We start from the raw sequence: 20,108 nt of genomic DNA on the forward strand, positions 1-20,108 counted from the left end.
ATAGATAGTTGCTAACTACTAGGATCGCTTATATCGCCTCATTACAGAGAATGCGAAATAGTACCGTCACAGTCTATTGTTCCTAGCACCTTCACAACTCAAGCTTCGTGATTGTATATACTAGACTGTGGTAACATCTTTCTGTAGGCTATACATAAACCTTCCCTACACCGACCGATTGACCGACCGACCAATCAATAATCCCCAAGATGTGAACTCTTAAGATCTGTTCCGCTCAGTGGAAGTGAAATGCCATTCTTTTTATTGGAATTTATTATTATTATTATTATTATTATTATTATTATTATTATTATTATTATTATTATTATTATTATTATTACTTACTTACTTACTTACTGGCTTTTAAGGAACCCGGAGGTTCATTGCCGCCCTCACATAAGCCCTCCATTGGTCCCTATCCTGAGCAAGATTAATCCATTCTCTATCATCATATCCTATATCTCTCAAATTCATTTTAATATTATCCTCCCATCTACGTCTCGGCCTCACTAAAGGTCTTTTTCCCTCCGGCCTCCCAACTAACACTCTATATGTATTTCTGGATTCGCCCATACTTGCTACATGCCCTGCCCATCTCAAACGTCTGGATTTAATGTTCCTAATTATGTCAGGTGAAGAATACAATGAGTTCAGTTCTGTGTTGTGTAACTTTCTCCATTCTCCTGTAACTTCATCCCTCTTAGCCCCAAATATTTTCCTAAGCACCTTATTCTCAAACACCTATTTTCCTCTGTCAAAGTGAGAGTATTATTACTATTATTATTATTATTATTATTATTATTATTATTATTATTATTATTTGTGCAACAAGTGGATAATCTTGATGATTATTACATTGATGATGGCAGGATGGTATTTGGCAGAGTTCGAGAATTTGCCAGGGAATTGCCTGATATTCGTCTTACAGTTGCGAAAAACCTCGGAAAAATCCAACTAGTAATCAGTCCAAAACGAAATCGAAACTACTCTCGCATCTGGCGCTCAGCAGGCAAACGCACTACCGCCTGAGCTACGCCGGTGGCTGTCATGTTGCTAGCTTTTATTGCATTACTACGGGGCGACCAATCAATTATATGTCAGTTTCTCATTAAAAAGTATTGGAATTTGATTTTGAAGATATTTTGTTAGATTTATAACATACAAAATGCCAGTGGGGTAAGTTTTCTATGACTACTTCGGTTTTTCTTACTATTCTGATAATTAATTTATTGCTTATCTCCGTTTTGTCGTCTCATCATCTCAATATAGACACTACACTTGGAAAAGAACGATAAATTGCCTCTACCAATTACCACATGCTTTTGTGAGAAAACTGTTAACTGAACAATATCTGGGTCACAGATCATTTTTATGATTATATCAGCACAATTTGTTTCGCGTATTTCTGTAACTTCAGGTTCTGGTATATAACAGGAGTATTACAAGAACTAAGCAAGAGCTGCTTTAAGTCTTCACTTGGGGTTCGTGTAGGACACCACAAGTTTTCGACAAGAAACGCGCTCGGTGCACAAAATGTCACATCGGCGTGGAAAATTGACGGACCTCACACCTGGCGCAGACCGGATCACCCGCGGCGACGACACATTGTTCACCTGACAGTAATTGGTTTACCGGGGTCCCGTGCAAGGAGCCTGCATGTTTTTGTGCCTTAGTCCACCAAACAACATGAACTACATTATTTAAATGTTCGAGCTTGAAAGGAATAATGGGTGAAGACACATTGTACATGCTCTCTTCTTTCAAAATTTCAATTTTTCAATACCTGACTTTTCGCACAATACCGGTTTAGTTTCCTTATATCGTAATGCAGTCTTTCATCAACGCGTTCACCTGGCTGTGACTGACTCAGACTGATGTCTTGTTTGTGGCAATGCCTACAAAATCACTGGATTCTTTGGCACAAGGACGCGAAGTACAGATTTTTTTGCCATGATTTACATCTTTAGTTTTGAAACTTCCATCCACTTTCAGAAAAAAAACAAATTAATATAATATTAAGCCTATAGCTTGCATATGACTAGAACAATATTTCCAACTTTAAAAGTATCATTTTAAAGTTCTTACTTGAAACAATCATGGACTACATATTTGAACTATCTGTTGATAAACAAATTCAAGTAAATTATATCCAAGAGATAAATATAGTCCTCAGTAAACTGCCATTGTAACAGTCTTATTCGTATTCCGATTGTCATATATAGGAAACAAATTTAACGTCACTTCCAAACTTGAAAGCTCAAGCATAGCCTATTTTTTAAACGAGAAAGGAGCTAATAAATTATGTTCTTTGGCTTTATTAGCATCGTCACCATTTAACTTCAGATAGAACCAGTTTTACAATATGCAAGAAATCAAAAGCATAACTAGGAAATGCATGTTAGAAGAATAGAGAGGGGACGCATCCTTGAACAAATCCTGCAATGAGTAGGCCTACTTCATTAAGAACATCTATTGATCGCCTAGCATAGGGGTGAACTGATGTGGGACCGTAACAGACCACTTGGTCTAATACATGTTTGGAGGATGATGTCTGAAGAAATGTTCGATTGTAGGCATTAAATATAAATCATAATACATTAAGTCCGCCGTTGCGGCTATGTGGATAGCGTGCTCTCTTTCCAACCAAACGGTTCGATTCCCATCGCTATATTTTTGCGTTTTCTACACTCCATCACAAGTTCTTTTCACACTCTTGGGCATGTTTTGGTTTTATCGGCTCACAATTTTTACTTAATTGTTTACTTGCGATAAGCACTTATGTACTTCTTATTTGGTTATTTAACGACGCTGTATCAACTACTAGGTTATTTAGCGTCGATAGGATTGGTGATAGCGAGATGGTATCTGACGAGATGAGGCCGAGGATTCGCTATAGATTACTTAACATTCACCTTACGGTTGGGAAAACTAAAAAAAAAAAAAAAATCCAACCAGATAATCAGCCCAAACGGGGATCGAATCCACGCCCGAGCACAGCTCCCTGATCGGCGGACAAGCGCCTTAGCCGACTGAGCTACGCCGGTGACTCATATGTAATCTACTCGCGACTATTTCGCTTCTACGGCTAAAGTGTACTGACTCTTGTGTAAGAGATCAATTTCCACTATGTATAATATATTCTTAAATTGTCTCATTTTTATTCAAAATACATTTTAATAATATAATTAAATTAATTTGTACATTAAGTTTTCCCTAAATCCGTCTCGCAAACTCAGAAGACAGAGATAAGAGTATCTCTTATGGATCGCGATCTGCATTTTGAAACCACTGACCTAAACAAAACGAAAAATGTTAGACAGGCTGTCTTCATCATATCGTTATGTTGTTTCCAAAACCATAATAATAAAGGCAAGAGTATTTTATTCACAAACATAAGTCGTATGAGGTATTAAGTTTGTAAACAATCCTGAACACTTCCACGTGAGCCTCACGGTAGCACGAAAGATGTCTATTCTGTTCAATTTTCTTTTAGGTCCTCTCCAACATGTCCGTAGTGATGGTAACAATGGCTTCCACAATCCGGATACGGAGGTCTGGAAGGTTCCGAACTTTAGTGATGTACACTCTGTCCTTCACGTTATCCCACAAAAAATTCAACAGCTTGATGTCTGGAGAACGTGGAGGCCAATTCGTGGATCTACATAAAAATTCCCTAATTTTGAAGCCTTCTTAATAATATGAAACGCATTTTTTTTCTTCAGGTAGTTTGACTTGTCCATTATGTATGACAGGAGTAGAAATCGCCATCTAAATTGTCTCACAGCCAACGTTTGACGCTTTTAACGCACACGAAAATGGCGTCAGTCCAGGAGAAGCCATAAGTTCCAACGAAGTTCACGGAAGTCAATTCGTCAGGTTTCACGAAAACTTCAGATGTCACGAACAACTGTCCATAAGGTACTCAGAAAGCACATTCTCGCGCGGACTGACAACAGCGTCAAACGCAATAAACGTTAGTTGTGAGATAATTTAGGCGGGAATTTTAACTACTGTTGTACGTAACATAGAAGTCAGACTTGAATAAACATGCATTCAATATTATTGAATGGGATCCAAATTTAGGAAATTTTGGTGTAGATACACTATGTTCTTAACGAACTAAATATTATGTGTTAGTTGGGATTTGAACACACGATTTTAACACAGTGAAGACTGCGCCACTGTTGACTTTGGAAACATATACAAAGAGAAGAATATTTTGCCTCTGTTCGGGATGAATTCTCTGTTGTGAGAATTATTGGGATTCTTTAAAGGGTTAGGTACAGCTAACAGCAGTAAAATTTTTGGAAATATTCAACATGTTTTTCTTCCATTATTGTGTCTTGTACAATAATGAAAATTGGTGTGTGTAAAACACTGTCCTTCTGTTATATATAAAAAATATTTTTACTATTAAAATTATATATATACATATATATATTTTTTTTTTCAAAATTCAAAATGTGCAGTTCACTGTGCAGTGATGAAGCGTTTCCCTCATAACTCATAAATTTGTTAACTTTTTCATGTTCTCTCTCTTTTATTTTATTGCTTAAACTCATATTTACAATATCATGCTCTTTCGAGTACATTCCTTAATAAATTATATATATATATATTAATTTTGTGTTAGAAGAAAATTCTGACATTTGACCATTTTGTAAAATGAATTTATTTTTTTATCAGACAATCTATCAAAGATAGAGAAGTGATCTTATATCATATTGTAGATATGACATGCATTCATACACACAAAAAATTTAATCACAGAATGTTGGATAGTTTTTGAGTTATGTGAGAAACGGTTCATCACTGCACAGTGAACTGAATTTTGAAAAAAAAAAAAAAAAAAAAAAAAAAAATGTAAATAATTTTTTTAAATCGTAAAAATATTTTTTTCATATAGCAGAAGGACAGTGTTTTACATATACTAATTTTCATTATTGTACAAGATAACTTACAGTAATGGAGGAAAAAGTGTTGAATATTTCCAAAATTATACTGCTGTAAACTGTACCTAACCCCTTAAGCTAACGATGGCAGTACACTGTGGCATTCGTAATAACTTCAGTACAATCATAATCGGTGAAGATTTTGTGATACGTTATGGACCTAAACGGGTTTCTTTTCATGACAGCATAAAATAATTCACTGACAATGCGCAAACATTCGTGCTCCACGTGGAGTTCGAACCCACAACAGCGGCCTTCACTCTGCTTCATAGTTGCATCATCGTCATGAATAAATTGATTACATTGCAATTCAGAAAGTATAATTTACTGCCATTAGCTGCAAAAGATGTATTATACACACTTATTTCTGCGTTGTGAGTTTACTTTCGCCAGCAGACACTATCGACACGGTGGCTTAGTTTGCACTCATGTTGTTGAAGTTGCACCCACTTTAAAGACGTGCTATAATGAAGGCAATTTTAGTAATAGCTTTAAGTACATACACATTTCAAGGCCAGTTTTTGTTCGAATCGTATTAGCGGCACAATTATATAATCAATTGCTTCTGCGAGGACATTTAAACGTGGTACTGAATCGAAGTCTTTAATTTAATATTGTAGTTGAACAAGTTAAATCAATTCTTACTTCTGATTCTGTTTGTCTCCTCGACGTTACAGTTGTACCGTTAGTCTAGTGGCAATCGAACTAGGTTTCTATGCTTTGATCTTTGATTAAAATCTGGATAAGTCAAAATAACATTTTTGGCGCGGAAAATGGTTTGGGATTTGATTCTTCGATCTATTTTCGTTTGGTTTGTATTATCCTACTTGTTGTTTAGTCAACTGTCCGAAGACAGGTTTGAACCTCATAAGTGACACCGATAAGGCATCACTCATGAGGCAACTAGGCCAGGAGATGATGGAGTAGGGTGGCCAATTCCTTTTTCGCTCCAATGCATAACATAGCCGATTAGCTACATATTCCACTAATCAGACTTCAGATGCATACAAACAATTATTGTTCTTTCTCTGACACATATCGTCAAGTGAGATATACTGCCTGATAATAGATAAACATATCAGCCAGAACCTCAATCAGAGGTAAATTATCCTACTATTCTCTAATATACTGTATGCCTATCGTTATCATAATGTTTATCATCAGCCACCTCCTCCTCCTCCGAATATCAACAATATTTTTTTTAATATTTGAGGAGAAATATTGAAGGAGGAGGGTTCGGTCCGGTGCTGTGAATTGAATTCGGCGTAGCTCAGTGGTCAGAGCGCTTGGTACTTAGAACCAAGGACCCGGCTTCGATCCCCGGCGCCGGAGCGAATTTTTCTCCTCAAATATTAATTGTCAATATTACAGATATTATTCTGTAGGACAAATTAATAAATCTATAATATTTTTTTTTCTTTATAATCTTTACCATCTTCATCGTATTCTCGACCATCATTATATGATATCATCAATTACACTATGCTCATCCCTATTTTTAACGTATTCACTACCATCTCTGTACTCATATGTTATATCATAGTCTAACATTAGTCGTTCTAATCTTCCTCATCCTCATCAACTTTTTCATAACACTAATTCAAATTCATATAATCACTAAATCATCGTCACCATCATAAAACTGTCATGGTAGCATCATTCTTTACATTTACATCAATATTTTGTTCATAATCATCACAAATATCATCTCCATTCTTACAATATCTTCATCCTCTTTGTCTTCTTTCCACAACTTCTCATGTTTTATACCTCAACAGCATCATTATGTTTAACTAAATTATATTTATGTCCATCTTCGTCGTATTTATTATCATCTTTATATTCCATGTCATAATCCTAATCATTGTGGCCATCATTCTCATCATTCTCTCTCCAATTCACCTTCATCATCTGTCTTACAATAAGTCTAATTTTTGTCATAATCAAATTCCTCATCGTCGTATTTATCATCCTTGTAAAACCATAGTGCCTTTCATCACCATCACCAGACTTATTTTCAGAATCTTATCTTCATCTTTATCCTCTTTATATTCTTTACTTTCTCATCGTCATTGTCGACTTATCATCATTATTATTGTCATCAATTTCATTATACTCATCGTTATCATTTTCATATTCCGTCTCATAATCCTAAACATACTGGTCATCATTCTCAAAACATTTCCTTGATTGTTTCGAAATCAATGCCCAAATGGAAAATGTGCTACAGGGCTTTGTTAAGTTCTGGGACAAGGATTATTATCATCCTTCTAAAATCATAATGAATTATCACTGTTACATTCATCACCAGTCTCGCGTTCAGAATCATATCATCTTCATTCTCAGAATCATATTCATTTTCCTTTCTTTCTGCTTCTTCTCTTCCTCGTCGTCTTTATCACCATTTCATTAAATTTTCCCTATTTTCATAGTATTATCGTCATTTATTTTCTGTCTTACAACAATAATCATACTGGTCATCATTGTTTCCTTTATTTTAACCTCATAATATATCTTCTGATACTGCTAATTCTAGTTTATATCATAAAAATCCTCAGCTCCATCTTCTTCATTATCATAAAACCATCACGACTGTCATCACTGTCTCACATTTATCATCAATGTAATGTTCATAATCATAATACATATATGCCTATTCATCATCATTCTCAAAATCACATTCATCTTCCTTATCTTCTTTCCGCTTGTATTTCTCGTCGCGATCGTCACATTTATAGTCATCATCGTCATCATCTTCGTTATCATCAATTTCATTATACTCATCTCTGTCTCAATTGTATGAGTTACTTTATAATCTTTATATTTCGTGTAACATTCTTATCGGTACCTTAGCCTATCTCATCTTCGTAACCCTTATCCTAATAATAATAATAATAATAATAATAATAATAATAATAATAATAATAATAATAATAATAATAATAATAATAATAATCCGTGGCGCTACAGCCCGTGAAGGGCATAGACCGACCAGACGGCTGCTGGCCTCACGCCCACATGCCGAAGCAGAAGTGGACGATCATCCAACCAGAATGGAGGTATCGTGTGGTTAGCACGATGATCCCCCAGCCGTTATAGCTGGCATTCGCAACCGGATTTCGCTACCTATCGTAGCTCCCCAAGTGCATCACGATGCTGGGTGGGCACCGGTTCCATACACCGGTTCATGAGGAAATTTCTTCCCCCACGAGGACTCGAACCAGCGCGCATTCCGTAACGCAAGTCCTAGGCAGGATGCCTTAGACCGCGACGCCACGGCGCGGGACCCTTATCCTAATAGCCTACTAATAATTCTAACTTATGTCATTACCAGATTCCTCCTCCTCGTCATCATCATCATCATCATCATCATCATCATCATCATCATCATCATCATCACAAACCTCCATAACTATCATCACTCTTACATTCATCACAAATCTTATGTTGATAATTATGTCTTCATCTTCATCTTGATAATCATAATCATCATCTTCTTCCTCATTTTACTTATTCTTATTTTCCCTTTCTTCTCCCTGTTACCGCCATCACCATCACCATCATCATCATCATCATCATCATAATCATTGTAATCAATTTGCAGAAGCATCTTTTATCAATGAAGTCATACTACCTCTATTATATACCCTAAGATTTGACGATGAACTACAGGTAAAATTTGAACAAACTTATAGTCTTTATTAACAAATATTCAATGTAACTGTCTCTCCGTGGTAGAGATTTCCGATGTGTATTCATTGTGAGCATTCGATGCCTCCATCAAGTCTTTGTTATCTCGGAATTCAATAAAGGCATAGTGAAACGTCGGAAGTGAAGTATAATTTCTGTAGCCTGTGAAAATGCGTATTGTGTGTTGAAGCGTCCAGTCTAACGAGGCGCGACACGGATGCTGCTAAACAATTGATTGGATCGTCCCGCACGAGTACGTCGCGGTCTTGTTTGAAGAGCGGGATGCGGCGGAACTTGTGTCAGCATCAGCAACTGAACAAGTGGCGGGCTGACTCATCCAGCGACGGCTAGGGAGGCGAGATGGAGGTCATTCATCGTCGCTATCATCTTCAACATAAATAATAATCGTCATCTTCATCATCAGCGTCAGCAACATCAACATCATTACTAATCTCATCAGTCTTTCTTTTCAACTGTTTTTCTCCACTTCTTCCTCCTCTTTTCCCCTTGTTTCCATTTTCATTCGTAACTTCCTCATCCTTAACATTTTTCTTCATTTTCTTTTCCTCTTCTTCTGCACTCATCATTGTCAACAACATCCTTATTCTCTTCTTCGCCACCATCACGTTTTTCCTATCTTTCTTGTATCATCTCCATCTCCTTTTCGTTTCCTATTCTTCTTTCTTTTTTAAGACCCTGTCACCACCACCACCACCACCACCACCACCACCACCACCACCACCACCACCACCACCACCACCACCACCACCACCACCACCACAATACAGAGTGAACAATAGCTATGGAATATTGCTAGTAACTTCTTAAATCTAATTTTACAAAAAAGAAAGTTTTGTGCAAAAGCTGTTGGAGATGAATCATAAAATATCATACCAGTGTTTGAAAAAAGTTAGTTATTCAGGCATATAGAGTGTGACAGTAACTTTATTTTTTAAATGGTATCCTATATTAGAGTTTACATATTTCGAATCTCCATTAAATTATACGTATGCATGTGTAGAAATTGTACCCATTCACTTGAAGCAAGTAATGAAATAGGTTTGGAAGTAAATCCCGAAAAGACAAAGTATATGATTATGTCTCGTGACCAGAACATAGTACGAAATAGAAATATAAAAATTGGAAATTTATCCTTTGAAGAGGTGGAAAACTTCAAATATCTTGGAGCAACAGTAACAAATGTAAATGACTCTCGAGAGAAAATTAAACGCAGAATAAATATGGAAAATGCCTGCGATCATTCGGTTGAGAAGCTTTTGGCATCTAGTCTGCTTTAAAAAAATTGAAAGTTAGAATTTATAAAACAGTTGCCGGTTGTTCTGTATGGTTGCGAAACTATGACTCTCACTTTGAGAGAGGAACAGAGGCTAAGAGTTTTGAGAATAAGTTGCTTAGAGAAATATTTGGGGCTAAGAGGGTTAAAGTTACAGGAGAATGTAGAAAGTTACATAACGCAGAACTGCACGCATTGTATTCTTCACATAACATAATTAGGAACATTAAATCCGGACGTTTGTGATGGGCAAGGAATGTATCACATAGGCCTATGGGTGAATCCAGAAATGCATATAAAGTTTTAGTTGGGAGATCTAAGGGTAAAAAATCTTTGTGGAGGTCGAGACGTAGATAGAAGGATAATATTAAAATGGATTTGAGGGAAGTGGAGTATGATGGTAGGGACTGGATTAATCTTACTCGGGATAGGGACCAATGGTAGATTTATGTGAAAGTGGCAATGAAACTCCGGGTTCTCTAAAAGGCATTTGTAAGTAAGTAAGTGAGTCAGTCAGTCACACCCTGTATGCTTGAATAACTATTTTTGAACACTGGTATCATATCTAAACACAATACCATAGGCGCGGTTAGTTGTCTGGTAAAGCAAGCATTGGAGGCTTTTGAAAATAATGTTTATTTTAATGCAACCTTTTGTGACTTGAACAAGGCTTTTGATTGTGTTGATCATAGTATTTTATTGATAAAATTAAGTTATTTGGGTATCATAGGAAGTGAGTTGATGATTTTTGAATCTTACTTATCAAATCGCAGAGCTACTCTCAAATTTTACACTTCTAGTTGGTTAATTTTAAATCCGTTTTATAATCTTAATGAATTTTTTGATTGTACAATCTCTTTGTAATTGTTCCATTTTGACCTTGTCTATACATTTTATTTTTAGACATGTAATTTAAACTATTAAACTATATTGTATGGTTTATCTCCAAAGCTTTAGTATAAAATATTTTTTAAAATTAAAACTTAAGAAGTTATTAGCAATATTCCATACTTATTGTTCGCTTTGTGTATAATAAGAAAATATTATTTTTTAATTATTTAATTTAGAAAATAAAATGCTAACTTTGTATTTACAGTAATAAAAATATTAGAGTAGATGTTGAAATTATGTAAGTGTAGAATACCACAAATTCATAATAAGTCAGCTTTCTTTCAAATCAAATGCCATGGAAAAAAATGTGATTATGGCGACAAAGAATGAGTCGCAGGTGTGCCTGTAGACCGGTTTGTATGTCGACTCTTCCTTGCCGACAAGTACCAAGTCATATTCAGGTCGTTTTTATGTATTTACATGCGTAAAAGACAAGTATCGCTTTCTTGAATGTTTAATGTTATATCGTCTCTCCCATGATTCTTATACAGCATGTGTTTAATTGCGGTTAGAATGAAGAAGAAGCATGCATGGGCACGTTGAGCACAAATAAGCGTGAATGACGAAACGTCACAATCCTCGCATCCAAGATGATTGCGTCTCATTACCCAGCATGCACTGCGGAGATGACCACATCAAAATGAAAAGCAACATTGTAGCTCTGTAATGGAATACCGCAGCAATAGTCTACGTAAGGTGTAGGCAACTGCTGCCACACGACGGCACAGCAGATAGGCTATTCAAACCCCTATAACCGAGATGGAAATACTCGACTGTGTAAAATAGAAGGCGCCTTTATGGCCCTGTATCGGAACAATGTTATTCGAAATGTGACCCGTGGTCCCATGGCAGAGTATGACAGTGTGTATTTATAACGTAATTATTTTATAAATATTTCATGAAATTGTCATTAAGGAACTATGTCGGTCAAAATGATTAAGAATCACAAAAAATATGTATCATTTTTAATAGTAGAGGCTACATAGTTTCAAGAACTTTCTCTCAAAATTTGAGGGTTAAATTCGGCCCAGATTATGGATATCGACAATTTTAAGGCATATAATGAGCATAACGAACTGTAAACAATGTTTAAATTGTTCTCATTTCCCCGTAACTTTACATTTTTCAATACTTATGTACCATTTTCTCAGGAACCATTTGAGGTAAGTGGATGAAAATTTACATGGTAGCTTTCACTGAGTAGATTCTATCTTGCAAAAGAATGCAATAACATCTCTTTTTTTACATTACAAAGAAGACTTATTTGTAATTCAGTTTTTAACAAAATTAATTTAATTATAACAAATAAATAGAAAGGAAAATGGAAAAGTCTGTGCATAATATGTTGTATTTTGCTATCTTATTAAGCAGAAAAAATATCAGGTTATTTCATTAGCCAGTTTCCATAAAAAGGTACATATGCATAGTAATGCACGATTAAAAAATAAAACATTAAAAACTGGATGCATAAAAATATGAAAAAGAAAAAAAACTGACAGACCATTACCACACGATTACAAATTACTGTTTAAAATTTCGTAGTTTTGGGTGCAACACATTAAAGATATTAATGATTATCTGAAATCTTACATTTTTTTTCCTAAGTCTCCATTTCAAACATAGACAAATAGTATCATACACGAAAATTATATATGTATATGTATATATATGTATATATATATATGTAACTGATTTACAGTGATTAACATCATCTTGCTGTACCGTAATTTCCCATAACTATGGTCCAGGCACCCAACTATGGTCCAAAACGCATTATGTACTACTTAGTCCTCCAAGAGTTCGGTGTTTGCCATTTAAGGCGCCACTGTGATGGAATTATGTTCCCCATAGATGCTTCTATCTACCATTACACGTGGAAATGATATGGATGCTTAACAAGGTCAGTGTGCATCGTTCTATTGAATGTGTGAAGACACGAAATCATTCGGTTTTGTTTGTCTGTTTTATTAAGCTCTCCTCTGTTGAACTGGTAAATTATAGATATATGATTCTTTGTACAATTAAACCTGGCTATATAGTGTTTACTTTCACGTAATAATTAGACTGGCAGAGGTTAAGGACTCTGCGTGAAAAATGTTTAATCTGAAGGCTAGAAGTCAGCCCTCAACTATGTACCACAATTTTTCGTGGACCATAGTTGTATTTCATTTTGAAATATTTGTTTTAATGAAATGTGAACAATTTGATTATTTACTTCTGCAAATACGGTATCTCAATATATTCTAAAACACCATTTAACATTATAGTCCAGTAAATAAAGAAACAGGCTGTTCCGGCATCAATGGTACTAGCACGAATAATGGTCCGGTAAAACGAAAACTTCAGGGTAGAAGGATCACAACCGCCCTTATAAGTGACTATGAGAGCGATGAAATTTAATTTGATACAGATTATGATGTTTTCGGTGTACTCTCCATATTTACAGACAGTGAGTCAGATGTGGAAATGAAGACGAAATCTGTTAAAATAATGCTAAAGGCACATAGTTGTATGGTAGTTACTTATGAGGAGGAATTGTGTCCAGGGAAAGTTTTGGAAGTGAAGAACAATGGAGCTGTTGTTTCATGTATAGTAAGAAGCGGCAATTACTGAGGGGAGGCAATATCCGCTATTAGTAACATCTGGGTGGCCACAAAATCAGTTGAACATTTGGAAGAAAATTGAAACAATTTGTACGTTTTTACACCTTTTTTATGCCTTTTAATTATATCCATTGTTTGGCGTTGAAAATAATAGCGCAAGTGATAATAAAAAAAGAGTTTCTTTTTCTGGGAAGCAATGTTTTCTTCATTTCATAATGGGTTTTCTGATTCTCACCTCATAAAAAAAATTGAGAAACTTTAGGTGGCCCGGTATTTTTGCCGGTGAGTGTAGTTGTTCATTATTGCAGGAAAATGACTTTCAGATTTCACTTGTTTATTGTGTGTTTATGCAATGTGTACTAATAAAAAGGACCCATGTACTTTTCATTTATTTTTAATATTTCTGTTCTAGATTATGTTTCCAACCTTAAATTAGAAACTCAATTTATTGATTTACGAATAATTACAGATCCAGCTATAGTCCATCATGCTTTCAAGCATGAATATATGAGTGGACCATAGTTGGGCAACTCAGAGTACAACTATGTACCAATGCTTATTATTTTTTCAACACTTGTAATTAAATAATTTCAAACACATATGTCAATATTTTTAAAATACACTTACAAGAGTCCGAAGCCAAAATTTCACTTAATCTGGATGAATAGCATTGAATATACAAAGAAAAATGTGACAAATGTGGACCATAGTTAGGGGAAACTACGGTATGTAAAGGTTTTATACTTTTATTTTTGTTCGTCACATAACCCTGTCATCCCAGCCCAAATTTTTCAATCTCTTCCATTGCATGGTATGTGTGATATCACTTATCCATAGTTTCTTGGTCTTGCTCTTTTTTTATTTCCTGGTGGGATACATTTCAATATCCTCATTGGCAATTTAAACTCTGTCATTTTTCTTACGTGGTCATGCCATTCCAGTTGTTTATATTAGATAAAATCTGAAATTGAAGTCTGTGCATTCATTCTCTCTCTGATTGTTTCATCTCTGACTTAATTTTTGAACACCTTGCAGAACGTCTCAAGAAATTCATTCCCACAGGCAATAATTTTGACTGGATATTTTTTTCAAGTTCCAGATCTCAGCAGCGTATGTCAGTGTACTGTGTTCTAGTGATTTGTACATCATTTTGTTTTTGTTTGTTATTTGTTTATCCCAAAGGATCACAGTGATGTAAGAGTTAATTAAAGAAATTCAGACAATTAATACGCAATTTTAAACCAACACTAGGCCTATTTCAAAAAAGTACATCCTGAAACAATTTAAAATTTTTATAAAGACGTGGTTGTTCCAGCGTTAATTTATCTAGGGTCTGAAATGAGGACACTTGCCATGAGACAAGAGATGAGATCACTCAGACACCACTCGGGGTACACCATGTTGGAGAAGAAATGAACTAAAAATCAATAACATATTAGATAAAACAGTAAGTTACAATATAGAGACAATTGGCTTATACATATGCTTACGATTGAACTATTTAGAATACAATTACAATTACAATTAGCTCATGAAATCCAGTGAAATCTCTCTTGTTGAAGTAAGTTGGCTGAGAGTTACGCGATCCTGGGTTGCCACTCCGGGAAAGTTCAGAGTAAGTTTTTATACTCTTCTTTTGTGAATTGTCTCTATTCTTCTCTGTTCAAAATGCCTTTTTAAACTGAGTATATGTATGAAAGGCCTGTTAGAGATAAACACGTTTTCACACATTTGGGGACGATAGGCCCAATTTTTATTTTGCCTTTTTTTGCCTATTTTAGCTCCCGTTGCTTATTTTAAGGTTAAATGCCTTTTTTTAGCCTTTTTACGTCGTTATTGTACATTTTATATATTTTTAATGCATTTAAAATAAACTGCACATAAGTTATATCAAAAAAACAAAAAAGAACGGTTGTACAAATTAAAAATATATATTCACCTCTCACACATATTTGCTGAGAATCTTATTCTCCAGCAATACACATGTTTCCAAGAAGTCGTAAAACTTTTCTCCCCTACCGATTCCATATTTTATGTCACTTAACAGATATGTTTGAACAGTCTAACCCTCAGTGCTCAGGTCACTTCGGGGTTTACCAGCAAAAGAAAGGGGATGAGGGAAGTATTAAAAGTAAGTCTCCAGGTCCCGTTACTGTTGTCGCTTGCACGCACAAGTCACGCGTACTTTGATGTCTCTAATCCCTTCTCACATCCCTCTTTTTTTTTGAGACAATACACAGTTGGTTTTTCCCGATCTCTGAAAGAAAGTGGAGACAGTCCTTCTGATATAAGTTGTTTTAAGTTTGCTCCAATCACTTCAGTAGAAGTAGAAAGATCTTTTTTCCACCATGAAAAACGTCCTCTCTGACAGACTGCTCACCATGACAGTTGACAACTTAAAAAAGCATCTTGTGACATATGACCAAGGAATGTGAGTACTGTATGGGATAGTTTATTAAGTATTTGTTTATTTTTTGTCTGTTTCCATGAATAATAAATGCCTATTTCACTACCTATTTTTACTATTCTTAGTGCCTATATTAACCAAAATAAGTGCCTAAACATCTATTTATAATTAATTTAATCAGTTTAAAGAACTACGATAGATTCTATCCTTTCATTTCATAGTTCCTAAGTTTGGAGTTAAAAGAATCACAGTTGTAATTAATGATCTCATTGTAATTATCTTGTTGTCTGTGATTAACTTTTGCAGTTCAAAGAATTACAATTGTAATTAATTATCTCGTTGTCTATGATTAGCTTTAGTAGTTTAAAGAATCATAATTGTAATTAATGATCTTATTGTAATTATCTTGTCTGTGATTAGCTTTTGCAGTTCAAAGAATTACAATTTTAATTAATTATCTCGTTGTCTATGATTAGCTTTAGTAGTTTAAATAATCATAATTGTAATTAATGATCTTATTGTAATTATCTTGTTGTCTGTGATTAGCTTTTGCAGTTCAAAGAATTACAGTAATGTAATTCATTATCTCATCGTTTCTAATTACGTTTTGCATATAAGAGAATTACGATTATAATTCATTTTCTCGCAGTCTGTGATTAGGGTTTACATTTTAAAGAATTATAATTGTAATCCATTATCTCATAGTCTCTACTATAATTAGGTTTTTTTTTGTTCAAAGATTTACAGTTGTAATTCATTATTACATCGTCTCTAACGAGGTTCTTCAGCCTAAAGAATTGCAACTGTAAATCTTTCTCATCATATCTAATTAGCTTTCGTAATCAATAAGGGATTTACTTTATACTTTAAAAGAAGTTTAAGATAAAGAATTGAAATTGTAATGCATCGCCTGTAATTAAAAATGTCAGCTTATTAGGAATTTTAAATTAAAAATAATTATAATTCATTTTTTATCTCTCTAATTAGCTATTGCAGTTTAAAATAGCTATTAAAATTATAATTACAATTCACAATCTTATACTTCCTAATTAGCTCATGCAGTTTGAAGGGGAATTTTAATTAAATAATTGCAGTTGTAACCACTCTTCTCGGCCAAGTTGTCCGTGGTTCGATTCCAAGCTTGGCGGAGATTTATCTCCATTGCATGAGACTGGGTATTTATCTCTTGTCTTGTACTTCTCCTGTGACGTCTGAGTGGTCATCTTCCATCGTGCTGACAATAAGGTCAGGAGAGTCCGCAGTGTCAGAGAGTGTAGTGTTTGTTAAAGAAGAGTAAACGCATTTAGATGATATAACGCCTCAAGAAGAAGAAGGAATGTGCGTAATTCATCTTCACGTCGCTTTTGTAGTTCAAAAAGGGCGACGTTAAATGTAGAATTGTAGTTATAATTCATAATCAGAAAGTCTTTGATTAACGCCTATAGTTGAAAATTATGTTAAATACGTATTTGTAATTGAGGCGGTGGAACCTATGTGCACTTTTTCCGCCAATCGGTTTAAATTATCCGCCATAACTTTCTCTATAACCTCTGCAATTTATGTTTCAATCAAGCAACGGTAGAGGTCAGGGAGCAGTTTGAATTAATCATTGCAGAGCTGATTTCTGCCTCAGAATGATGATAGGTATCCTCCGGGACTATTTCATGCTTTATGAACTCAATAACGAAAATCGGTACGGAGAAGCTGTTTAAGAAGAACAAGAAGTAATTTCTGATATTTCAGATTAGCCTACATTTAAGTTTTAAATACTATCGGTCTTTCTAATAAGAACTCTATATACAGTCGTTTAACTGTCTTATACAGTAAGAGGCTCGTTTATAAGTCGTGTGTAAATTCCTTACTAATAATCACTACATATGTCGTGTATAACAGTATAACTGTTGCACAGCTATGTCATAGTTTCTTCATTACGAAAGGTAATAGAATATCTGAGGTTCTCTATTGCATCCGGAAGAGTGCTGTAGTGTGCCGTGTTAAGTATCGATAGTACAACTGGCTCTGATCGATTACCACATTCTATTTTGGTCAAAGAGTACAAGCTACAGCAATATTATTCTAATTATTCTGTGCTCTTTCGTTTGTTCTTCTGTGGTTACAATGCAACCATCATCATAAAATGACAGTCGATACGAACAGCTGTTAGAGGGGCGGCCATTTTTTTCTCTATATACAACGCTTAAACAAGGGGTTTTGTGTACATAACTACAGCAAAGCAATTCTCATTGTATAGTTACAGACTGTTTATACATCCATCGCTTATGCATGGTTTATTAGTAACGTTTTCTGTCTCAACTCTGCATAAGTCTCGTATAAAAACTATATACGGTTTATTAGTAAGACCGTATATTATTACATTGCACTGTTTGAAAAAGTTTCTAAAATTCGTACTCATTTTAAAATTTAGCAATGATTATAATTATTACCTGGACGAATATTTTTATTTCTTATTGTTGTCTTTCATTCATTTTATTGTCCGTTGGGCGGAAAATGGCATATAACACATTTTTAAAACTATCGTTCTATTAAAATAAGTGCATATAAAATAAAATAAAATAAGCTTAGAAGTAATTTAGAATGTGAGAATTATAGTTATAAATAAACAAATTATCTTTCTCAAATTGAAAATTTCAAAGCTGTTTATCTCAAAACATGGTTAGCGTTTGTGTTCCCATTTTCCAGCCACAGCCTCAATTACATTTAATCATCTCGTCTCTAATTAGCAGCTGTAAATTAAACAGGACATTAAGCACAATTCATGATTTCATCGTGTCTGATTAGCCTCTGTAGTTTGAAAGTGATGTTGAATGAAGAATTATACCTCCAATTCACCATCTCATCGTCTTTTTATCTCCTCTGGGGGGACGTTAGGTAAAGACTACTGAATTAAAACTACTCACCCCTCTGGAGCAGGACGCTGCTGTGCGGGTTGCGGTTCTTGGTGTTGAGCGAGGAACAATTCCAGCGGTGCCACTGGAACTGATACTGGCACTCGTCCACGGCGAGCTGCAGACCCTGGATGGCGGCCGTGGTCACGTCTGGATATCGGTGGCACAGGGCGAGCTGGTCCTTGCTCAGTCCTGGGAACGTCTTGCACACGGTGCCGGTGGCCACCAACAGACTCTGCTCCAGCTCCCCACTGCTAACCCTGTTGACATTTTCACAGAAAATTCACTTTTAGCTACTGTAGTGCGCGCAAGAGTGATTTTCAACTTCCCGAATATCTTTAGGTGGGTGATTAATTCTCAGAAAAATGCGTGTCTAGCCTCAACGTGTGGCATAATTGAAACTAAGTAAGGGAACCCGGACACTCCTATCTTAATCTTTATTAAATTAGGCTAGTGGCTTTAATGCATCTTATCTCAGAAAGTATTGGGAGCAAAGTTATGCAAATTTTGCAGCTGACAATCTTAGCATTAATTTGACACAGGGGTTTTGGAAAATATTGATCAATCTCCAAGTTACACTTTTATACTGGGTGTTCAGTTCAAAATGTGCCATGGCTCGCTGTATGCCGTCATGTGGCTAGCCGATGAGCCTAGAGAATTCAATCTTCCTACACTTCCGCAGAGGTGTATAACCTGTGAGGCAGAGAAGTTGCTTAACAAGTACGGCGTTCATTCTGAAGAGTACGTACCGATACGTACGGTAACGCCGGTAGTGGCAGGAATGTGAACTGTTTGGAAATACGTACTGTCGGGATATGGGGAGAGGGTTAAGACGATTACTTACGTATTTGTTGACATTAACTTCGACGGTCAACATGGACACGGAGCATTTGATTTGTGTTGTGGAATGTTACCGTACGCAACCGATGATAACAAATATCCTGCGTACGACTTGCCGGCGCAAAACACAGTTCGAAAGAGGTTATGGTAGCACACAGACCGTACAGACCGCCATCTGTTGCTACGACGTTCAAGTTATACCGTACACGTTCTCAAGTTCAGATTGAAGAACGCCTTAAATAATAGGCAACTTCTCTGACTTATAAGCTGAAACTCGCTTCAAATCGGTGACCCAACAACAGTGACGTCATGACACACTTTGAAATGAACACCCAGTATATATTTTTATTGTACTGCAATTTTGAATATTATTTTTTCTACGTTCTTTTTGGGTTTATTCCTTCGTAAATTTAAATTTCAAAAAATACTTGTGTTAAATCGTATAGTACTGAGTTCTATTGAACGTTCCCTGAATGTTTGAAGTAATTCTAACCAATAGTAAGTGAGAAAAGGTGCATTTTGTAA

The 20,108-nt window shown here is 35.3% G+C and overlaps 1 protein-coding gene across 2 annotated transcripts in view; it reads right to left on the reverse strand.

The window, feature by feature from the left end:
- The window catches only part of Wnt10 (Wnt oncogene analog 10), a 396,687-nt gene that overhangs the window by 118,232 nt on the left and 258,347 nt on the right, over nucleotides 1–20,108 (reverse strand). For both annotated transcript variants that reach the window (XM_069841939.1, XM_069841937.1), the window contains exon 2: nucleotides 18,756–19,003. In XM_069841939.1, coding sequence (XP_069698040.1) covers nucleotides 18,756–19,003 — 248 coding nt within the window. The remainder of the gene's footprint in view (nucleotides 1–18,755; nucleotides 19,004–20,108) is intronic.

The sequence above is a fragment of the Periplaneta americana genome, chromosome 12 (genome assembly GCF_040183065.1).
Source record: "Periplaneta americana isolate PAMFEO1 chromosome 12, P.americana_PAMFEO1_priV1, whole genome shotgun sequence".
Lineage (NCBI taxonomy): Eukaryota > Metazoa > Arthropoda > Insecta > Blattodea > Blattidae > Periplaneta > Periplaneta americana.